The sequence below is a fragment of the Thamnophis sirtalis genome, unplaced genomic scaffold (assembly GCF_051295495.1).
Source record: "Thamnophis sirtalis isolate CommonGarterSnake01/CBP01778 unplaced genomic scaffold, rThaSir2_p1.2 scaffold_6, whole genome shotgun sequence".
Taxonomy (NCBI): domain Eukaryota; kingdom Metazoa; phylum Chordata; class Lepidosauria; order Squamata; family Natricidae; genus Thamnophis; species Thamnophis sirtalis.
Genome location: NW_028261386.1, coordinates 38,140,072 through 38,161,482, shown reverse-complemented (window position 1 = coordinate 38,161,482; position 21,411 = coordinate 38,140,072). Strand labels below are relative to the sequence as shown.

The following is a 21,411-nucleotide window of genomic DNA, read 5'->3' as shown; positions in this document are numbered from 1 at the left end:
ACAAAGCTGGAAAGAGACCGAACTGTTCCAAATATACTATACTCACTAAATGAACACTATGGTAAACGACACAGCTCAATTCCAACGCAATGTAACACGAAATAATTAAATCAAAATGAAAATAAATCAAATCTATGAAAATTAAATATAACAATGCAATTGGAAACATTGAAATGGAATCATGAAATATGATGAAAGCAATCGATGAAGAACTTTCGGAGATTAGCGATTTTGAACAAACAACCATTACATTTATATGTATGTGGTGTGTGTGTGTGTGTGTGTGTGTGTGTGTGTGTTAAACAAACAATATAAATGTAATAAATCCAATCCAATCCAATAACCACACAATTCTAAGTCATAAACAGTGATATACAAATCACTTTATGACCTAGTATAATGTGTGAAACAAGTCAGAGACAACTGTTCCTCTTACAGGACACCACCTTTATTTTAATACCACTTTTCAGCAACTCTGCAAATATGCTTTGTCCAATGAAAGATTAATAACAGAACTCATAAATGAGTCATACATGAAACAAGCATGTTACCTCAGTCTGAAAATAATATTTAGTTGGCCATTTTGCACCTGGAGGTTCTTAGCTATCTCATTCCTTTCAATCTCTTGAAGAAACAGTGTTACATCACTTTGAACACCGAACAGAGATAATAGGTACATTCCCTGGAACAGATATGGAGGGTCAATAGAGGAACTAAATGAAACACAAATTATACAAAAAATACCCTACATTTTTATTTAAAAAAAAACTTAAGGAAATGGTAAGCATGACTATGGTATGTCCAGAAACAAATGTTGGGGATTGAAAGCATTAACAAATGCTCCTCTTATTGAAATGGCTGCAGAATTGATTCCATACAGTAAGAACTTTTTAAAAAAAGAAACAGAAGAGAAATGCAATGCCCTTTATCCTGGCAGAACCTTCATTCTCACTTCATCCCAAATGAACCGTGTTCTGTTTAATAAGGAAGGACAGCAGTAAATGCATCTCACCCCCTAATAGAATGTACAAGTTAGAGACCTGTCAGATTACAGCCAAATCCTGGAATATGGCAGGAAAACGAACTGCCATAAGATCAGACTGTCTTCGTTAATGCTTTCCTTTTCATTTCTCTTTTTTCACCAATGTTGTCCAGCAAGTCAATGTCAAAAGTGATGGGATAGGGACTTAATGAGGGCAGCAAACTCAGTTTCCAAAGGCAAGCCACATAGACTAGATAGTCAACAGCTCAACTGCATCTTCCACAGCACTTCTAATTTGACTGTCCACCAAAGAATACAAGTAACAAGCTGGCTTCCTGTACCTTGTCTTTGCTGAGGTGTAGCAACACTGAAGAATTCCGTTTCAAGTGATCATGATCATTTCCCATTTCTTCACTTCCCCATCACAACAATATGGATCTTCTTGCAACTCCCATGGGCCACAGCAATTCGCAATGGTCCAAATACAAGCTTGCAAACCCACAAGACAAGTGTGGATGGAACAGGACTCTGAAGATCCTACAGTTCATCTGTGCTGTGTGAAAGTGGAGCCAGCTTCTGATCATCTTCCTTTTCAGGCTGATCAGGTGACTCTGATGTGCTTGGTTGCATGTTTTCTCTTTCTTGATCAGCCTTGGATCGTTTTTTATTCTTTGAAGACTTTTTTGCCTTGCCTTCCTTTTTCTTGGTCTTCTGCCTTGTATTTGCCATGTCTCCTTTTTTCCCAGTCCACGTTTCTTCCAGACAGCCTAGACAAAGGACAAGAACAGTTCCTAAGATATCGTCAAACTGCCACTTCCCTCTATCTTTACTTAAACATCACTATTTTTCTTTCCCTCTCAACCTTCACAATTTCCATTCAGTTTAAATTACTAGTTCCTGAGACCAGGGACTGCTGAGTTGATTCCAGGTTAATATTTCACAGAACTATTATGAAGATGTGACATTTAGGAAAGACAGGACTTGCAAATGCTGTCAATTCTGGTAAACAGATCAAAGGTTAATACTAAGCATAACAAAACTTTGCATTATCTACAACTGAAACTATTAACATTGCAGCCTGATTAAGTCACCTCTTCCTTTTAATTAATGAAATCTACTTATGAATAAAATTGGCTTTCAATTCCATCCTTCTCCAGCATAAAGAAAAAAAAATTAAAGTAAGAATTGTGAAATTATTAAAATTTAAATTATTTACCTCTTTTTCCTTAGTAACAAAAATGGGAAGCAGCTCTCAGTGACAGTTTTGATTTAAGGGTAATATTTAAAAAAAAATGTTTTCATAAAGGTCTGAGAAAAGAAATTCATTAATTTATTCTAATTAATCTTATTCACAAACTCTAGTGGCCAGCCAAATCTTAGAACCATTAGAACCTTAGAACCACATCCATAATGTGCCAAAGAATTGGAATCCCACCCCAAGATATGGTTTATTTTAATTATAGTGTGTGAATTTTAAAAATAGATTAATTCTTTTTTAAAAAAAACTAAAACTAAATAAGCCACACTTTCTCCCATGTGGCATGAGCAACCAGGCATCATGGTGTTCTTCATAAAGTCTAGTGAAGGGGCAGACGTCTCCCTCTTTGACTATGTCAGTTCTTGTTTCCTAACCAGAATACTTCCATTAAGTTAAAGAAAGGGGTCCCCATGGTGGGCATAGGCCCATGATGGCACATCTATGACACTTGTGCCTGTGGTGGCACCCAGAGCCCTCTCTGTGGGCATGTGTGTTGTCGCCAGCTGCTCTTCTGATTTTCGGATGGTCTTCATGGGCACCAGAGCACCAGAAAAAATAGCCTGAAAAATGCCCCCAAAACAGGCATGCTTGTGGCGGCCAACTGGTCTTCGGATTTCCAGTGATCCAGCACGCATGAAGACCAGCTGGCCGGCGCGCATGTGCATGCTGGAAACCTGAAGGTCAGCTGGCCGGTGCGCACATGCGCACTGGCCAGCTGGTCTTCAGATTTCCAGTGCTCTGGCATTTGCACACACATGCATGAGCATTCCAGTTTGGGCACTCAGCACCACTGGCCTAGGCAGACCTGACTACCGAGATGTTTTAAAGGCTGAACTCAGCATAATTTTTGGGGGGGAAATATGTTTTTACCAAGTTGGTTCTTTTCTGAAATTGGAATCCAATGGATTATTATCCCCACCTATTTTATGTCTTTCATCCTGCCCCAAATGCAGAGCTTGACACTGCACAGAAAAACATGTTTCCCATGTGGTGGATGGGGAAAGATGGGGCCGTGCTGTACAAGCATCACTAGATCTCAGCCACCCACATTAATCAATTCCACAAAAAGGAAACTCACTGGCATCCTTTCCTTTCAACACATGATTTGCACATAGAAACTGGGAAATGTCTTCTTGTTGATTGTTTTTATACCAATCTTCAATCACATCTTCATATTCCTCCACCATTGTCTCACACTAGCAGACAAAATGAGAGGGAAACCAAAATCATTACAGTGCAATGCCAAATCCAGTTTCATACCACATCTTTTCACATACTGTAGATAATTTCATTTGTTATAAAATAACTATTCAGTTGCCTCAGAATCATGTCACTGAAGAATAACACAAACAGACCAAAAATAACAGAAGACAAAGGAGTAGAGAGGTAACATTGTCAGTATTTTTAGAATTTTAGATTTACATTTTTTTATCTTTAAAAGCCTCCTTTATTTTGTAAAGTAGAATCTAAAAATGAATGTTAATGCCATTAAAGGTTCAAAGGGTTAGGGTTTTGGAACCTAAGCACCTCAAAAAAAAAAGTTTTTTCCTGTCTCTCTTTGCACTTAAATAATCTGTCAATATCCCTCCTCCACTATTTGATATATGTATGACAGAATAATTTTAGGCAGCACCTCTTGACCCCTAAAGAATGGAGTCCAGGCAACAGACAGCTCAGCTATGTTAAGGAAAGCATTCTGAGGCAAGAGATACGGTACAGTGATAGCTGATTCCCATTGTTGTGCAATATTATTTAGTCTCCCCCCTCCATACTCAGGCCTTTAGAAATATACATTTACATTTTTTTCCCAAATGGCGATTGGCAGAATTAAGAGTAAAGACCTAGTAAACCACAGAAGCTTCAGCAGTCTCCTCCTGAAACAATTCTGTAAATTATTTGTAAATATTCAGATTAACATAATTTTTAGCTAATGAGATGCTTCATTAATTTTTTTAAAGTAGCTAACCATTTAGAAACTTCTTCTTGGGGTCCCTCAGAGCTTCCCCGGATTGCATCACATTGAAATTTTGAGGCAGAATAGCAGTTATTGATGATATATTTTTTAGAAATGACTTAAGGTACATAAACACATTCAGCCGCATCCATTCTTCTGTGAATTAAAGCCCCAGTCCTCCAAACTAGAAAAAAGGTAGGTCCCACCCACTGCATGTCCCTGCAGCCGTTGAACGCTAAAAATAGTAAATTCAAAGGAAAGGAAAACCTCAGGCAAAGTTACCTAACATCATGTAGATCTAGGTGATTACTATCAGATTTTTAAAAAAATAATACCAGTATAAAAATAAAGGTCCTTCAGCCACCATACCTGTTTCTTAAGGTCAGCCACTTCTGCAGAGGTTTCATTCCATAACGCATATGGAATGTCCATCACTACTTTTACTCCTTTGTGCACCAAGTTATGAAGAGTTTGAAATGTCTCTGATATACCCTAAAATAGAATGAATAAAGAATATACTTTGAAAACATCAAGGTAGCTAAAGGAAAGTGAGGAACAAGTAATGCAAGTTGATGCTTGTAAAAATTATGCAATAAGTGCTAGAAGAATTTTAAGTTACAAACCTTTGCAAATCTATTGCTTCCTGCTCTTTCTTTGTGCAAATTGTACTCCAAAAGCCTCTTGCAGATATTTTCTGTCACCTCAATCAGTCGAATATCCCTGCAGATAGAAAGGAATGCTGGGAAATTAAATGACATTTCTGGATGCCCACTATTTCAACTATGAAAATGAAAACTCAGGTTACTTTAATTATGGAGAATAAATGACCAGTATAATAGTCCATTTGTTTCCTCCAAGTTTTTTGTCTTCCAATGCTATGGCACTTTACTTCATAATTCATATTTTAACATTTTGCTGATCCCTCAATCCATTTTCAGGACTCCTCTATGAATCCTGAAGGACTAGCCAAGATAAAAACCTGTTGCACTTCTCAACAACCTTGTTCTACTTACGATTTTGTGTACTTGATTTTGGATCCCTTGCCATCCAGAAAGCCATATTTCGTGTCAATCACCTCCTTGGTCTTGCCAGTTTCATCAAAGGAAGCCTTCAGTTCCAAAGCAACATACTTGCAAACTAAATACAGTCAAAACTCAAAACAATTAGTAATGGTAATTGTGACTGCTGATCCCCTATATTACAAATGTTGTTCAATTTTCCATCTTATAGCAATAAACATATTGTAAAACAGTCCAGTAGTTTCACTACTCTATTTGCAAAACTTAAAGACTCGCTATGCATGGATATAATGAAAATTCACATAGTACTAAACTCTTTATACCATACATTGCTCTGTGCCACCGAGTGCCACATTTTTGCAACTGGACAACCATAGAAATTCTTCATATAATAAAACAAAATATACATTCTCTGTTCTAATAAGCCCACACAACTAGATTTGCTGAACTCATTTTCTCAGTCTAAATTCAGTTTGCTTTCTTTATGCCTCACTGCTACCTACTTCAGAAACCTTAAAAACTCACAACCATGGGCTCCCTTGTTTTTTCTGTTCCTCTTTTCTTTTTTACTCATCTGGCCCCATTTTAAGATTTTTTTCAGATCCTTTTTCCATTCTATTAATACCATATATTTTTTAAATAAAACTCCCAGCCTCTTTTGAAAAACAGCCATTTAATGGCTATCATTCACTACAGTAAGAAAGTCCTGTCACAGAATTTATTTTATTTACTAACATTAATATCAGGTCTACTCTTAAACACCCAAAGCAGCTAATAGGCTGCAATATAAAAAACATAATGATGAGGATATTGTCCCATCATTCCCAGATTAAAATCATTTCTTTTACACCTCCAAAATAACTTTGTAGCACTAGTGTCATTACATTAATGATTACATTAGTTGCTTTGTGGAGAGATGGGCAGCAAACAAATGTAATAATAATACATTTGAAGTATATCAATATTTCTTCATATTAGGAGTTTCTAAACACAATTACTCCCTACTCCCTATTTTGTTGCCTGCCTCATCCCGTAAATCTATTTTACTATCTCACTATATGTTACTCTCATGATTACAATTTAAAAATATCTAGCAATTAGGAGAAGGTGCTGCCTTCTCTAGTGCTGCCAGAGATAAATATATTGCTTCATATCCAAACACTGTTTCACATTGTAGCATTTTAAAGACTATAACATAATAAATACTGAAATTTTTGACAAAAGTAAGACAAGATCAGTGCTCTGTTCATTCTGGGGCTATCTTTGAAAAAACATATAACTATTTTATGATGCACTAGCTGGATACCTGCGCTTCATAAGTAAACCATGTGATCGGCTACGCAGGAAAAATTGGATCAGTGGTGGTAGGTGATTGAAACAATAAGGGTATATTGCTCCGCTGCCTTGAGTCCAAAGTTTATAGTACTGTAAGGAGCCCCAGAGTGCTCCTGAGTGAAAGAGGGGAATGTCTGCCAGTTTGAACTGAAGTAACAGGAATGTGAGGCAACTGGCAGTTGGAACAGTTCTTTTCAGGTGGGGAGGGGGAGTAGAATTTAGCATCAGAGCCTGTTAATTACTGTATAAGAAATACTAATGATCTGATGGTCATTTCGAAAAATCCTTTCCTAGTGAGCACCTAGAAGCCAAGGGAAGCATACGTGCCAAATTTCAAGTTTGTAGGCTTGAAATGTAGGCGGTTCTGGAGATTTCGGGATGAGAGCGTGATATTTGCCTTTTATATAGAGAGATTATTATTATCCTCCTAGCTGGACCTTACTAGGCAGGAGTTTGCCCTGTCTAAGCTCCTGTTTAAATAACTGCCGCTACAGATTTGAGACTTTTCATCCACTCCTTCCAGATCCCATCAGCGCCCCTCACTCCGTACTCCTGAATCCAAGCTCACCTTCGCATTTATTGGGTAATTTAACCCAGTCGCCGTCATCAGCGACGGCTCCCCCCAGCCCAGCCGGAACCAGCAGCAAGACCAATAAAGCACCGACGCCCGGAACCCGCGAAGCCATCGAGAACCTCCCTTAAGGTTGCCACGCCGCCACAGGCACAACAGCCGCACGAACTAATACTCCCAGTCCGCCCTCCGCTTCCGGGAGCCTCCTCTTCTAATGTAACTATAACAACCAGCTGTACCAACCAATTGCGGCCACAGTCGTGGCAGGTTCCAAAGGACGGCTCGGAATGCTCCGCTTGCCAGCCAATCGAAGGCTCACATAGCGCTCTCATTTCCCCAATAAGCATGCTTTGTCCTTCTCCTTCTACCCTCGAAGTGCTGCCCTCGTTACTCTCTTATTGGCCGGTCTGACTCCGTCCCTGTTTGTTACGCTCACCCCATTCGTTACAAAAGACGGGATGAATGGGTGGGGGAGGGGCGAAGTGCTCCTTTCTGATTGGACCGAGGTCATGCTGAATGAGATAGAGTGCTTGTACAGTAGTGAAATTCGGTAGGCTTACTTTATATTATTCAGGTTTTCCTTTTATTCAAAATAGTAACAAAGAAGATGTGAAATAGATGGGCCTTTCCTTGCTTCGTGCTTATAAATAGATCGAGCCTGGGGGGAGGGGGGGGGAAATGGAACTAAATGAAAATTCTGGGAGTTGTAGTTGAACATATCTGGTAGGCACTCTATTTGGAAATAGGCTCCTGCCGAGGCTGAGCATAAATTGTCTCCTCTTACTCTAAATGACGACAAATACAATTCAGGATTGGCCAAAATATTTTAGAATAGAATAGAATTCTTTATTGGCCAAGTGTGATTGGACACACATGGAATTTGTCTTTAGTGCATATGCTCTCAATGTACATAAAAAGACAGGATACATTAGTCAAGAATCATAGGGTACAGCACTTAATGATAGTCATAGGGTACAAATAAGCAATAAGGAAACAATATCTATATAAATCATAAGGATACAAGCAACAAGTTGCAGCATGCAGTCATAAATGGGAGGAGATGGGTGAATTTGAAATGTTATTTCCTGGCAGTACAAATGCAAGAGCAGAATGAGGTTACAGTTTGCTGTCTCTTGCTGGCGTCCAAGGGGAGCTGCCTTAGACAACTGCCTCATCCTGCTTAGGAGTCTTCTTTCTGCAAATGGGCACCCTCCAAATATATAGGACCAATTTCCACAATTTCTTCTCTCTGCTGGATAGAGGAATAGGGAATATGGAAGTTGAAGTGCACCTGTAAGATATCCAGTGTGGGAACGCTCATTTACAAAAATGCAGCGGGTCAGTAGTACGTTCCATTGAGCAATGGCACTTTTTCTTAGAAAAATTTGTAAATGATTACAATCTTGATTTTGTGGTATCAAATTGTTATCAACTCTTAGTGACCACATGGAAATGAACACCATGATTATAGTAGTAGCCTGATCCTTTAGTTCTTCCAATAGTGTCCTATGTTGCCATTGACTATCCACCTTGCTGCTGGTTGTCCTCTTTCCTTTCTTAATGGAAACATAGGTGTTCTGTTGTATCAGTATGGCTACAAGTGGGAAAATATTTAATAAAACCTCCCCTTACCTTGAAGTCCTCACTCTGCTTAAAACCACATATCTCAAAATTGCAGCCCTTTGTGTCTGGAGAGACAAAAGTTTCTAGGGATCAGATGGTATGGCATAATTCAATTCTTGATATCCCATCCTCATCTATGAAATTGTTTTCTTTGTGCTGCAGAATACAGTAGGGATTATCTGCTGTCCTACTTTCCATCTCTCTTCTCTTACCACAACATACATAGAATATTTAAAACTGGAATAACTAAAGGCTACTTACATTGGAACTGTCCATACAGTACTTATTTCCCACAATACACTTTCCCTGTGATTCTGGGAGATAGTTGCCTTTCAATATTTAGATGTGGACGTATATAAATAAAGTGGATTTTTACCTGTGGTTCCCCCACCATCTCTCCCCCTCTCCCTCCCTCTCTCTCTGTTTTTGCCTGCTTTGTCTCATTTTGCTAGCAGTTTTGTAATAAAATAAACATCAAGCTGTTTTTTTTGCTAGCTGAACTACATTACGTGCATGCTTGCTCTGATCCTGCTCCATGTACTGACAGAATAATTATCCAATGCATTTAAGAACAAATAACTGCGCTCATTGGGGGGCTGCCAGAGAGGAAGGGGTCAAGATATTTTCCAAAGCACCTGAAGGCCAGAAAAGGAATAATGGATGGAAACTGAACAAGGAGAGATTTAACCGGGAAATAAGGAGAATTTTTCTGATAGTGAGAACTATCAACCAGTTGAACAACTTGCCTTCAGAAGTTGTGAGAGCTTCATCACTGGAAGCTTTCAAGAAGAGACTGGACTGCCATTGGTCAGAAACAGTGTAGGGTCTCCTGCTTGGGCAGGGGGTTGAACTAGTTCCCTACAAGGTCCCTTCCAATTCTGTTAATCTGTAAACATCTGTACTTTTTAAATATAAATATACATTGGATTGAGTTATTAGTCTTTCATCAAAATATTTGGCTACTTTTTGAGTTATCATCAAGTGATGAAAGACTTGATGATAATTCAAAAGGTAACCAAACATTTGTATGCTTTTAACTTCAAGAACTTTATAAAGTCCTTGTACAAACCTGATAATACGTAATCTGTAGCCCTTCATATGTTCCTGAATTACAGCTGCTGTTTCACTCATCACTGACAGAGCTGGCTGGAGTTAGTGGAAGTTAAAGCTGAGGTCATTTGGAAGAATGTAGGGGGCTTTCCCGTTACAGGCATGTAGCTACATTTGCGCAAGATGCTTACTCATAATTAATCTAGCCATCAATTTAATTAATCAAATTTACTGACTTCGTGTAAAACACTAAATCTAATCATATTGATTGGATTTGCATAGTCTGCTAAATTAAAATGTGATTAGCTGTTTTGGAGTCCATTGTGTTGTGTGAATGCATTAGTATTTTGGATGTTGAGGGAAACTAAAAGTCAGAGGAATTGTTCCATAAGCTTGTGGCACTAAAGCTGGAATCTCCCTATGCTACAATTAAATAGGTCATTATTCTACAGTTACTGTAAGTGTAAACTTTAGGTTTCCTAATCTGGAGATGCCCGTCCTCGGTTCATTTTTGTAACTCTTCATTTGTCATATATGATAACAAATAATTGCTGACCTACTTATCTTTGCCAGTATATCTGGCAGCATGCAGTCATATTAACTGGGTCACAAATCAGCAGTTGGAAATATGGAACTGTCATCTACTTTCTCCAGGATATGCCTGACACTTCAGAAACTGCACTATTGCACTAAGCTAATGTTAGAAAAGGGTCTTAATATCTTAGCCCCTTCCTTGTTGGCAGGAGAGACAAGTCCTGATCCACGCAAAAATTTACTCCTCTCATTCCAGTTGCCTCTATCTGTTTTGTCATTTTTCCTTTTACTTGTTTCCTTTCAATAATCCCCATCATGTTTACAGTACACTAATCTAAAGATACTTCCTAGCAGCCTGTTTTCCTGCCTTCCCCTACAGGTAGATAAAAGGCAGAAGATAAGATAACAGTGGGAAAACTAGAAAAGGATTCCATTCCCTTCTCCATTTCCCCAGTTCTTAGGATGCTCCCTGCAAAATGGCTCATGAAAAGAAAAAGACCTCAAGCAAAGATATCAAAGCCTTTATTGAGAGGAAAAAGCATCAATGAACAAAGCAGCCATCTTCACCCCAAAGGACTAAGGGAACCCACTGAATGGAGAAAGGGGGATGCTAGCTGGGAAATTCTGGGAGTTGAAATCCGTACATCTTAAGAGTTGCTGAGATTGAGAAACACTGCTTTAATGCATGCTCATCTTTTTTCAAACTTCCACACAAGCTTGAAAAAAATGATGCTGCTGCTTTAATGAATCATAAATGGTTTAATAAATGAATAAGGCAGCACATTTTAAATTCTTACATTGTATTAATGATTAAGCAGCAACATGGAATCAGTCCGATGTGTCTTGAGGCCATCAAATGCAGAGTTTCCACTGATTAAAAGTTTTGTCAAAGTTTGCCTTCATCATCCAGTTTCTGGAACATGGGAGTTAATATCTGTATACTTTGTTATGATCATGGAATTCTGAATGGACATCACAAAATGATAGGATTGGAAGTGATCTCAAGAATGCTGTAATCGACCTTGTGCTACATTCGTAGGATATCTGATAAACAGATGTCCAATTTCAGTTCATCGCTGTTTGAGGCAGTCTGATCCAGATTCCTTGAAGCATTTCATACATTTTAAAAATAGCATTGGCAGTTCTTTTCATTTAAAAAAAATGATCTTATAGTAATAATGCACTACAGTTTTGCTTATCTTTTGTAAAGGATGCAGCAGGTCATCAGTACGTTAAACATTAGGATCTTGAACAGCAAAGTTCTGATGGCCAGAATATGTAATTCTTGTGTGCGATTATGCAGAATTTCAGTAGACAACATCTGTTCCTCTACTACTATAAAAAAAGGAAACAAGAACTGTATTGCAGAGAAATATTTGTAGCAGATACTTACACATTTTTTGTCCTCATGTTCTCAAATGAAACATTTGATGCTTTTATTAGCTAGCTCTTTGAACTTACTTTAAACTACAATTCAAATCCAGGATGTATTACTGTACATTAAATTGTGAATGTGTGTCACTACAGTTTTATAAGTCATTTGCTCTGTTGGTTGAAAAACCATAAATATTATTTTAATTTGCTTCTTCAGCTATTTTAGTCATATATATCATGTAAACAAAAAAAATATTATTCAGACATGCAACATTCTGATAACATTCTGGGAATTAGTTAAACCTCCTCAATAGGTTTTATGTGGAATGATTGATTGATTGATTTATTCAATTTCCATAGCCGCCCAAATCAACCAAGTGATTCTGGGCAGCTTACAATTTTAAAATGATAAAACAATTAAAAACATTTAAATGATTTTAACAACCACAAAATCAATAAGCATAAATAACAGCGATGGTGATTAATCAACTAATAGTAAAGCTAAGTAATGGGGCCTTTAACACATTCCAAGCCCCAGGCCAGGGTACACAGTCAAGTTTTTACAGTTTTGCAAAAAGCCAACAGGATTGGGGCCATTTTAACCTTTGAGGAGAGAATATTCCATAAGGCAGGATTATATTTAAAAAGGCTGTCTTCTAGTTGCTAGCAGCTGACACTCTTTGGCTGATGGGATCTACACCATGTTCAATCTGTTGGATTGGATGGATAGAAACTTGTGGAAAAGGACAGGTACTAGGGCTGTGATGGCGAACCTATGGCATGCATGCCAGAAGTGGCACTCAGTGCCATCTCTGTGGGCATGCAAGCCATCACCCTAGTTTAGCTTTGCCATGCATGCGCACTGGCCTCCCACCAGCCATCTAGTCTTCGGGTCTGTGCATGCATGGGGGCGGTGTGTGTGCAGGGGGGCTGCACACACATGCACAGGGAGGCAGTATGCATGTGGGAGGTGAGGTGCAGGTGCGAGGCCATGCTGGCATTGCATTTTGGGAGGTTGGGTGAATGTGTACGCATTCGCGCGAGCACTTTAGGCACTTGGTCTGGAAAAGGTCACTGCACTGCACTAGGGTAACTGTGTATCAAGCCTCGTAGGGCTTTACAGATGATAAGCACCTGGAATTACACCCAGAAACACACCGTCAGATAGTGCAGCTTATGGAGTAGTGGTGCTACACGTGCCATGAGGTTGGCACCATTTATTACTCTTGCAGCCACATTCTCACCAGTTGAAGTTTCTGCATGCTCTACAAGGGCAGCCTTTCTGTTGACTGAGAAAAGATAGAGTACAATAACAATGATCAAAAGAAGTGATCAAATGAAGAAAAGCAAGTCCTCTCTGGAAACTGACTCTCTAAATACTTGGAAAATAAGGAAATATTCTGTGTTTACCTCCTTGACTTTCAGACAGACACAGATCATCCATATGTTGCTCCTCTGGGGAAAAAAATAATAGTAAATATGAAACATTATTTTCTTAAATCCTTAAAGCTTTCAAGTAATTCATATCTTTAGTAAAGTTAATTAACAGGTTGATTTTTAATTGAGTTTTCTTCATTTACGTTTTAGGACTTGTGTGGAGAATAGATCGTGTTTTACATAATATTTATGCAGAAATATTGAAAATTCAGAAACACTCACAAGCTTTTAAGCACCCACTTTAGTTATTAAAGATAACTGACATGTCTATTTTTTGCTGGCCAACACTAATAAAATTGTCATTTATTTATATGGGGTCAGCATGCACAAATTAATTTATTACTTTATTTTGAGAACAAAAGCCCCAGTGTATTTGTTTTTTGCTTGTTTTGTGAATTCAGGCGCACTTGTAAGCAATAATTATACGGTTCAGCATGGGATGCTAAAGTAGCCAACTCTGCTTTATTTAATAAACAATCATTAAGTCAGAATTAATCCAATTTATGAACAATTGCCATATTATAATTTAATGTATTTTTACACTTAAATATTTCCCTCCCCCTTTGATAAATACCAGAGCTTTGTAGATAGGTAGTGTTCCATATTCTTGAGTTTTTATTTTGTGCAACCGAGCAAATGACAATATTCCATGATTCAAATTCTTTGCTGGGTATGGAAATTTGTGCGATTGTGCTGAAAGAGCCATCCTCTTCCTTCAAAATGCCATAAGTATAAGAGTCCAACATGCTCCCATTTCCATTGGAAAACCAAATGACTCCCAGTGAGTTCTCTGATAAATCATTCACCAAACATACAAACAGGGTCTTTCTTTCACCATTTATTTCCAGATAGAGTGGTGGTGTCAGAGTTGAAAATAGACTTAAGGAATGGTGACCTGTTATCCAAAGAAATGGTTTATTATAAAGATGCATGCACAAAATTAGTTTAGAAGACTATTTTCTCCTAGGGAAATAATAGTGCATTATTAAGATTGTTATTGTTTTGGAGGTTCCCTGGGATTTATCTTTTTTTCCATAAAAATATAGTTCCTTTCCCTCTCGTACTATCACTTTTCTTCATTCCCTTAATTTTTACAGGTCTTCCAAGACCATTGCCTTATTTATGAAATTCACCTATGTTTTTCCAATGGTTCCCCCCCTTTTTTTTCCAAAGAAGTTCTGAAAATTTTACTCACATATCATAAGCTGGAGAACTGCAATGACCAAGAGATGCCCAAATGGCCTCCAGGCCAAGTTCATTTGGAAAGCCCATAGCATCATTTCAAGGAACAAGGATGCTTCTGAAAATGTGTGTTTGTAACTGACAAAACTCAACTGAAGTTCTTTCTGACCACCGTTTTCCTTTCCCATTGGTAACAGCTGCACAGCTGCTTGGCAAAAACCTCAAGGTTTTTGCTTATATCACTCTCCTTTTTAATCTTTTCAAAATGGCTTGTCTCTTTGCATTGCCATTGCCACAAACAGATTTTACACTCGTATTAAAAAGCAATTGTATTTGAAGCATGAACACCTGTACATATACACATTCACATTTATTTATCGGTTCTAACTATCTCAAAACTGTTCCTGGACAGCATATATATTGACTGTTAATGTATCATCAAGTCATTTTTTATTCTTCGTGACTACACAGATGGACTTTCTCCATGACAATTTGCCCCTGACCTGGTCTTCCTCTCAGAATGCATTTGAAATCACTTCCTCCCTGATGCATTTGACATCACTGTAATTCCATCCATCCAGCTGGCTGCTAGTCGTCCTTTCTTTCCTCCTTTCCTAGCATTAGAATCTTTTCTAGTGAGTTGGATATCTGCATAATATATCCAAAATAGGATAATTTGAACCTGGTCACTTGTGCCTCATGTGAGAACTTGGGGTTGATTTATTCAGTGATCTATTGATTTGTTTTCTTGGCTGTCCACGTGTTCTCAGGAATCTTCTCCAACACCAAAATTCAAAAGCATCAATACTTTTCAATAAATACCTACCTCGCTTCTTCAAAGTCCACATACTTACTATATACTTACACAACACACTTACATTTTTTTAAAGACAAAGTGTAATTAGCATTTCTCTCATCTTGCATTTGCCCAGGTTCGCCTGGTATGCCAGTTGCGACCCTACCTGAACCGGGAGGCCCTCACAACAGTCACTCGAGCCCTTGTGATCTCTAGGCTGGAATACTGCAATGTGCTCTACATGGGGCTGCCCTTGAAGAGCATCCGGCGACTTCAGCTAGTCCAGAATGCGACCGTGCGAGTGATTGTGGGTGCACCTCGGTTCGCCCACATAACACCTATCCTCCGCGAGCTGCGCTGGCTACCTGTTGATCTCCGGGTGCGCTTCAAGGTGCTACTTGTCACTCATAAAGCCCTTCATGGTAGTGGATCTGCGTACTTGAGAGACCGCCTCCTGCCAATTACCTCCTTGCGACCAATTAGATCGCATAGATTAGGCCTCCTCCGAGTTCCATCTGCCAGTCAGTGTCGACTGGCAACCACACGGAGGAGAGCCTTTTCAGTAGTAGCTCCGACCCTTTGGAACGATCTCCCCGTGGAGATTCGTACCCTCACCACCGTCCAGACCTTCCGCACAGCCCTTAAGACCTGGCTATCCCGTCAGGCCTGGGGATAAAGATCACAATCTGTCCCCACCCGAATGATGAATGAATGTTGTGTACTATTTTACTTTTATGTATTGTTTTATGTTTATTGTTTTGTACCCCCCCCTCCCTATTTTATGTAAGCCGCCCTGAGTCCCCTCAGGGAAAAGGGCGGCCTATAAATATTAATAAAATCCTAAATCCTAATCCTAAATCTATTTGGAGGAATAAGGAAGACAACTGGAACAGGTTTTTAAACTCTTGAACTAACAAACTTTCTTGAATCAGACTCAATGTCTTTAGTTTGAAGGAACATTGTCTTGAAATAGGCAATTATTGGAGAGAGTCATAAATACAGGGAATTCTAAAAAGTGACCAGATTTGTTAATGGTAATTTCTTAGGTAATTCTGTCCTTGATCAATCCATTTTCAACAATGGCTGTCTATTTACTGGCTGTCAAGGCATTTAATAGTGTAGCCTATAGTCCATTAATATTAATAATTAGTATTAATAATAATAATTAGTATTAATCTTTGAAATGCTACAATATTCTTGGTGGCTTTTCCAAACAAGTAATTCAGCTAAAAGTCAAGTCAAGTCAGCTCTGCTACTCATGACTTAATGAGTTATTTATTCATTTTATACAGCTGTGCACTCCATGTTTGTGGCTCTGGGATACTTTGAATTAAAACATAAAGAGAAAAAAAAAATTATAAAGCAAACACAATCAAAAATGTACTGTAGTTTAGAGATAACAGATGTGAGCTATACAAAAAAATCAGAACCATCTTGGCAAATATGAAAATAGTTTTCCACTGCTGCCTTCTGGGATTTTTTTCTTCTTCAATTTTTAAAGACCTGCCACTTTCATAGTATTTCTTGCTTTCTCATCCACGTTCTAACCAGGACCCATCCCTCTTGCCTTTTTACACCAGACTACCTCTCTGGAAATTCATATGAAGTGTAAATTAGCGTTCAACTCCGCGTTTTTCAAACTTGACAACTTTTAAAATGTGTGGACTTCAACCCCCTAATGCTGGCTGGGGAATTCTGGGAATTGAAGTCCATACTTCTTAGAATTGCCAAGTTTGAAAAGCACTTGAGTTAAACTTTGTAAGATTTTTCTCTATGCAGTTGGCACATTAGGTTACAATGGCAACCCAAATTGCTCAGCTCAACATTTAACAAAAACTGAATTAGGTCATACTCTGTGTATGCTCTAATGATCCTTCAGGGACCCTTTCAATTTATGAATATCAGACCTGGGCTGCCAAAAATCCGGGTGCCCCCCCCCCCCCCCCCCAGTCATTTAGTATATCTTTCAAAGGTTAGCCAAATACGCTTCGATTTTTGCTTAGGCCACAGGAAATAAAGCCTTATTTCTCGTTAACGAAAGAGGCCCAGTTGCAAGTTGTGATATTTCCCCGCTAATAAATCGGTCTTGGTACGGCCTGTCCTCATTCCCGACTCCCGGCCGCCTTAATTGTAACTTCCGGGAAACCAGAAGGATTCCGTAAAGCGGGCGGGATTTCGCTTTGGGGAAAAATGGTTTGCCGTTGAAGGTCCTTTTTCACGGAGCCTCTTTCTGAAATGGGTAAGGCGGGGGTGGGGGGTGGGGAGCGTTTCTTCTGGACAGACTGGACGGGAAAGATCTGGCCGAAGCGTGGATCTTTAGGACAACAGGGCGGCTTCTCTGGCTCTTTGAAGTTGCCGGGTTTTTAGGAAGCACTGCTGGGCTCTGCTTTGCAGTAAACACGCTATTCACGACACGGGAGTTTGGGGTGGTGGTGGGGAGAAGCGGTCCCTGAAGGAAATGGTACCCAGCATGTTCAGCCTGAAAGTCCAGGGAGCTGTCGCTCTTTGGAAACACCAAACAAAAGCGATCGTGATGAGGGTGGCAGGCCGAGTCCTCAGCTCCGTTTCCCACGAATTACGAGGAAATCCGCCCATGATTGCTAAGTGTATGAGACCTTCCAAATGAAGGAGTGATCCACTCCAGAGTCCGGGACTACTTGGGAATAAGCCTTTTCACAGGCGACTGGCTGTTCATTGTTAGCGTTGAGGATTGGGGGAGGGGGGGGACAGGTGCGGGCAAAGATGATTTTCCCATCTCTCTCCCCGTGTTTAGGGACGTGCCTGAGGTTTCCTCTTTTCCACTAATGACCGGATGATCACCGTTGTTTAACGCTGATTAACGTTGATTAGCTTTCCGAAGAATGGAATCTGCTGTAGCGGAGACCGCAAGTGGATTTCCCCGGGCAGGAAGTGATAGCAAGGAAGACAGACAGAATAACCCTGCCGAGTCACCTCCTGCTCCAGATACCTCCGTGTCGTTTTCAGAAATCCTTCACCTGTTCCAGAGTGGACAGGACATCCCTGGGCTCCAGAAGCTAAATATCTCTGCCACGAATGGGAGTCCAACACCATCTCAGATGACTCAGAAACCAAAGCCTTGGGAAAGAAAAGCATGACAAAGTTGTGGAGTTGGAAACTTGAATGGGAGATTTAGCGCTCTGTTGGATAAGAAATAAATATGTAATATAAACTCTTGGCCTTTCAGGTTTCTAAAATGATTGAGTGTACTGTTAAAAATAAAAGTTTGTTTCCATGAAAGCCAATATACAAAGATGATTTCTATGTTGTGATATATTCATATTTTCATGTGTTTCTTTCACATTCTTTTGCTAGATATAGGTGAGACAAGGAACCTAAAAGTCTCCAGTCTTAACTTGGCTCAAATTTCTCGCTTAATTGTAATGTGGTTTCTTTAGTTAGGACTTAGTGTGATGTGTGAAGTGAAATGAATCACTTATTTCACAGACCATGGCTTATAAAAATAATTTAAATACATATAATTAAATATAACTGCAAATATTTGGGTTTAGTTTGGTCTCAAAATAGAAGACATTGATAGCAACAATAGAGGATGTGTGATCTGCCAGATGGAGCCCAACCAATATTCCCACCATTTTGAGCATATTTGACTGGGGCCAAAAGAAAAAATGAGAGTACAGCAGCCAGTAGATTTCCTTCGCTTGTTAAATAAAGGTTCACAGGGGAGGCAAATGTTATAAACATAAAGACTCTGGATTGTGAGATTGCAGGGTGTATGAGTGTGTGTGTTTAATTTTAAAAATATAATGTAATAAACATTTTGAAAGAAAAATAAATGAAAAAGTGCAAAGTAATAAGTAGAAAAAAGTTATATAGAAGCAACTTCTGGTCTTAACGATAATTATAAGTATGTTTATATTTTACTCTATGGTTGTAACATAAATTATTTTCAAAGTCTATTCTTTCTAAAGAATAGTTCATTTTTTCTTTTTTTCAGCAAAAAGTCCATAGCAGGTTTCCAGTACTAATAAATGTAGATACTGTCCTTGTGGTTAAGTTTGCCATCTCAGCTAATTTTGTCATCTTCAGCAACCATTCCTCTGTTGTGGGTATTTCAAAATTAATTGTTGTGCATATAATAAATTTGCAGCAGTTATACATAACAATCTTGCTCAGTTTCTTGAAGTTGCCAATCAGTTACGAGTTGTTGCTTGCCTGGTTTCAAGTGACACCGGGAAATGAAAAAGATTTTTCATTGTGTCCCAAAGGTGCTTTTTCAAGAGGCAATTGGACTTTGTTGTTTTTTTAAAGACGTTTCACTTCACATCTAAGAAGCTTCTTCAGCTCTGAGGGGAAAAAAAGAAAAACCAAAAGTCCAAATGCCTCTTGAAAAAAGCACCCTTGGGACAACCATGACCTGCATGACTGAGAATCTCCATAGGCATTTTTCATTGTGATTTATTAATCCATGATTTATTAAAGGAGTATTGGGACAATATCTTTAAGGGAGAAAATGAAGATATAAGTATGTGGAAACATCACAATCAAGCCTCTTTATAGACAATTCACCTTTCCCAATGGAGTATCTTCCCAATATAGTGAGTTATAGCTCCCCAATTCACTAGATAGCACCAATTTGGAGGATGGCTAATGATTCCTTGGTGCTGTACTGATTTGAAACTCATGGAATTTGGAACTCAATGCATTTTGACATGAACATTTTGTCCCAGTACTCATTATTTGTTTGATACTCAACACACACGCTAGAACATGTCAGTGTTGGCTGCCTTGTGACTCACTACATTATTCCTTGTGGGGGGAAAAATTGTGCTACTCATTGTTTTTGGTACTCATTGCACCTGGAAGCAATTAACAATGTGTATCAGGTATCATTTTACTTACAACTGATTTTTTTCAAATACTTGTCTACAAAGCTTTTTAAACAGAAGTGTCAGCTTAAATTGAAAATTAGCAAGGAGTGAAGAATTTAAAAAACCCTGAAACAATGTCTAGCTGCTAACATCTTTTAAGCCACAAAATCAGCCTCTGCTTGTTGGAAGCAAACGTGCACCTGAATATTTGTGCTCTGCAGTTTAACCAAAAGTCATGTGTCACAACTTGTGGAAGTGCACCTGCTGTTGATGCTGTATTACTAAGTGGCTACATGTAAAATGCTGATAGTTGGCAAGGCAGCTTTTTATTTCTCTAAATCTGTTTTTCTCTGTTGATGCCTATTATCGTTTGGAGAGGTTATGAATGAGATACAAAGTTGATCCTCTTTATAAAGCATAGTTACTTGTACTAAATCATGGTTGTCCGATTATGGTATAGTGAATAACCTGTAACTGGACAGATTTGTAGAAAATGCTTGGCAACAAATCATAGTTTCTTAACACTCTGGCTTTAAATATGATGCATTAAGCTATTTGGCTTTGGGTTAGTGGGCTACATGAACCCATCCTAAATTTTGCCATGTCTACTTTATTCCTTTTATAGGAAAACCAAAAGGCACATTTTATGATTAGGGGAGAAAAACACATTACCTATTGGAACAGCAGCTTCTTCAATAATTCATACTACTAAGCCCATGTTGTGTAAGATATTTTGGAAAACAAATGACAGTTCCTAAACAGAAGTTTGAATAATGTTGGGTGAAATAATAACTTGAATTGCAAGACTGGTGAAAGGTTAGGACAGAATCATTGTAATGGCCACATGCCCCACTCATTTGCCATCCATTAAACATTTTCTCTTCCTGTACTTATAGGTTAGGACACTTTTCTCAACCTTGGCAACTTTAAGATGTATGGACTTCAACTCTCAGAATGGTAGTTGGGCAATTCTGGGAATTCTACACATGTTCAAGTTGCTACGATTGAGAATCATTGAGTCCTGTTCCTTAATGACTGCATGGACATGCCCATATAATTTTCTTGCAATGGAAGTGGTTGCTATGGTGTTCAGCCTTTAGACTTAAAAAAAAAAAATCCCAGTCTAAACTAACAGCTGTGCAGTTCCCTGGTGATCCCTGTGAAGTCCAAAGCCACTTAAGCTTTTTCAAAATCAGTCAAGGTTGGCTAATCCTACCTTCTGTTGGGATTATTTATGCAAATAACATTTTGTCATTATTAGTGACATGCAGTTTCTGTTTTCAATTTACTGTTTACAGAAAAATATTGGTTTTTTAAAAAAAGATATGCAAATTTGAACACAGGTGTTGATGTAATTTCTGGGAAAGGTGCTCTCAGGTTTCCTGTTCGAAGCAATATGGTGTGTGTTCAAATGTCACAGTAATGAAAGAGGCTTATTTTATTAAA

General features: G+C 38.7%; 2 protein-coding genes across 3 annotated transcripts; both read right to left on the bottom strand.

The window, feature by feature from the left end:
* Nucleotides 1-426: 426 nt before the first annotated feature.
* CNPY3 (canopy FGF signaling regulator 3) lies at nucleotides 427-7,311 on the bottom strand. Its single transcript, XM_014052358.2, has 6 exons — nucleotides 7,117-7,311; nucleotides 5,208-5,331; nucleotides 4,818-4,914; nucleotides 4,564-4,686; nucleotides 3,319-3,436; nucleotides 427-1,749 (listed from the first exon to the last, which is right to left on the bottom strand). The coding sequence occupies exons 1-6, from the start codon at nucleotides 7,232-7,234 to the stop codon at nucleotides 1,520-1,522; spliced, it is 810 nt and encodes a 269-aa protein (XP_013907833.2). The 5' UTR covers nucleotides 7,235-7,311; the 3' UTR covers nucleotides 427-1,519.
* Nucleotides 7,312-11,521: 4,210 nt separating this feature from the next.
* On the bottom strand, nucleotides 11,522-15,259 carry PTCRA (pre T cell antigen receptor alpha). 2 transcript variants are annotated; one of them, XM_087717635.1, is made up of 3 exons: nucleotides 13,712-15,259; nucleotides 13,111-13,155; nucleotides 11,522-11,658 (listed from the first exon to the last, which is right to left on the bottom strand). In XM_087717635.1, exons 1-3 carry the CDS (start codon nucleotides 14,067-14,069, stop codon nucleotides 11,522-11,524), a joined length of 540 nt encoding a protein of 179 aa, XP_087573761.1. In that variant the 5' UTR covers nucleotides 14,070-15,259. The 2 variants fall into 2 exon arrangements, with proteins under 2 accessions (XP_087573761.1, XP_087573760.1); XM_087717634.1 differs by having other exon boundaries at nucleotides 11,522-11,661; nucleotides 13,712-15,258.
* Between the last annotated feature and the right edge of the window lie 6,152 nt (nucleotides 15,260-21,411).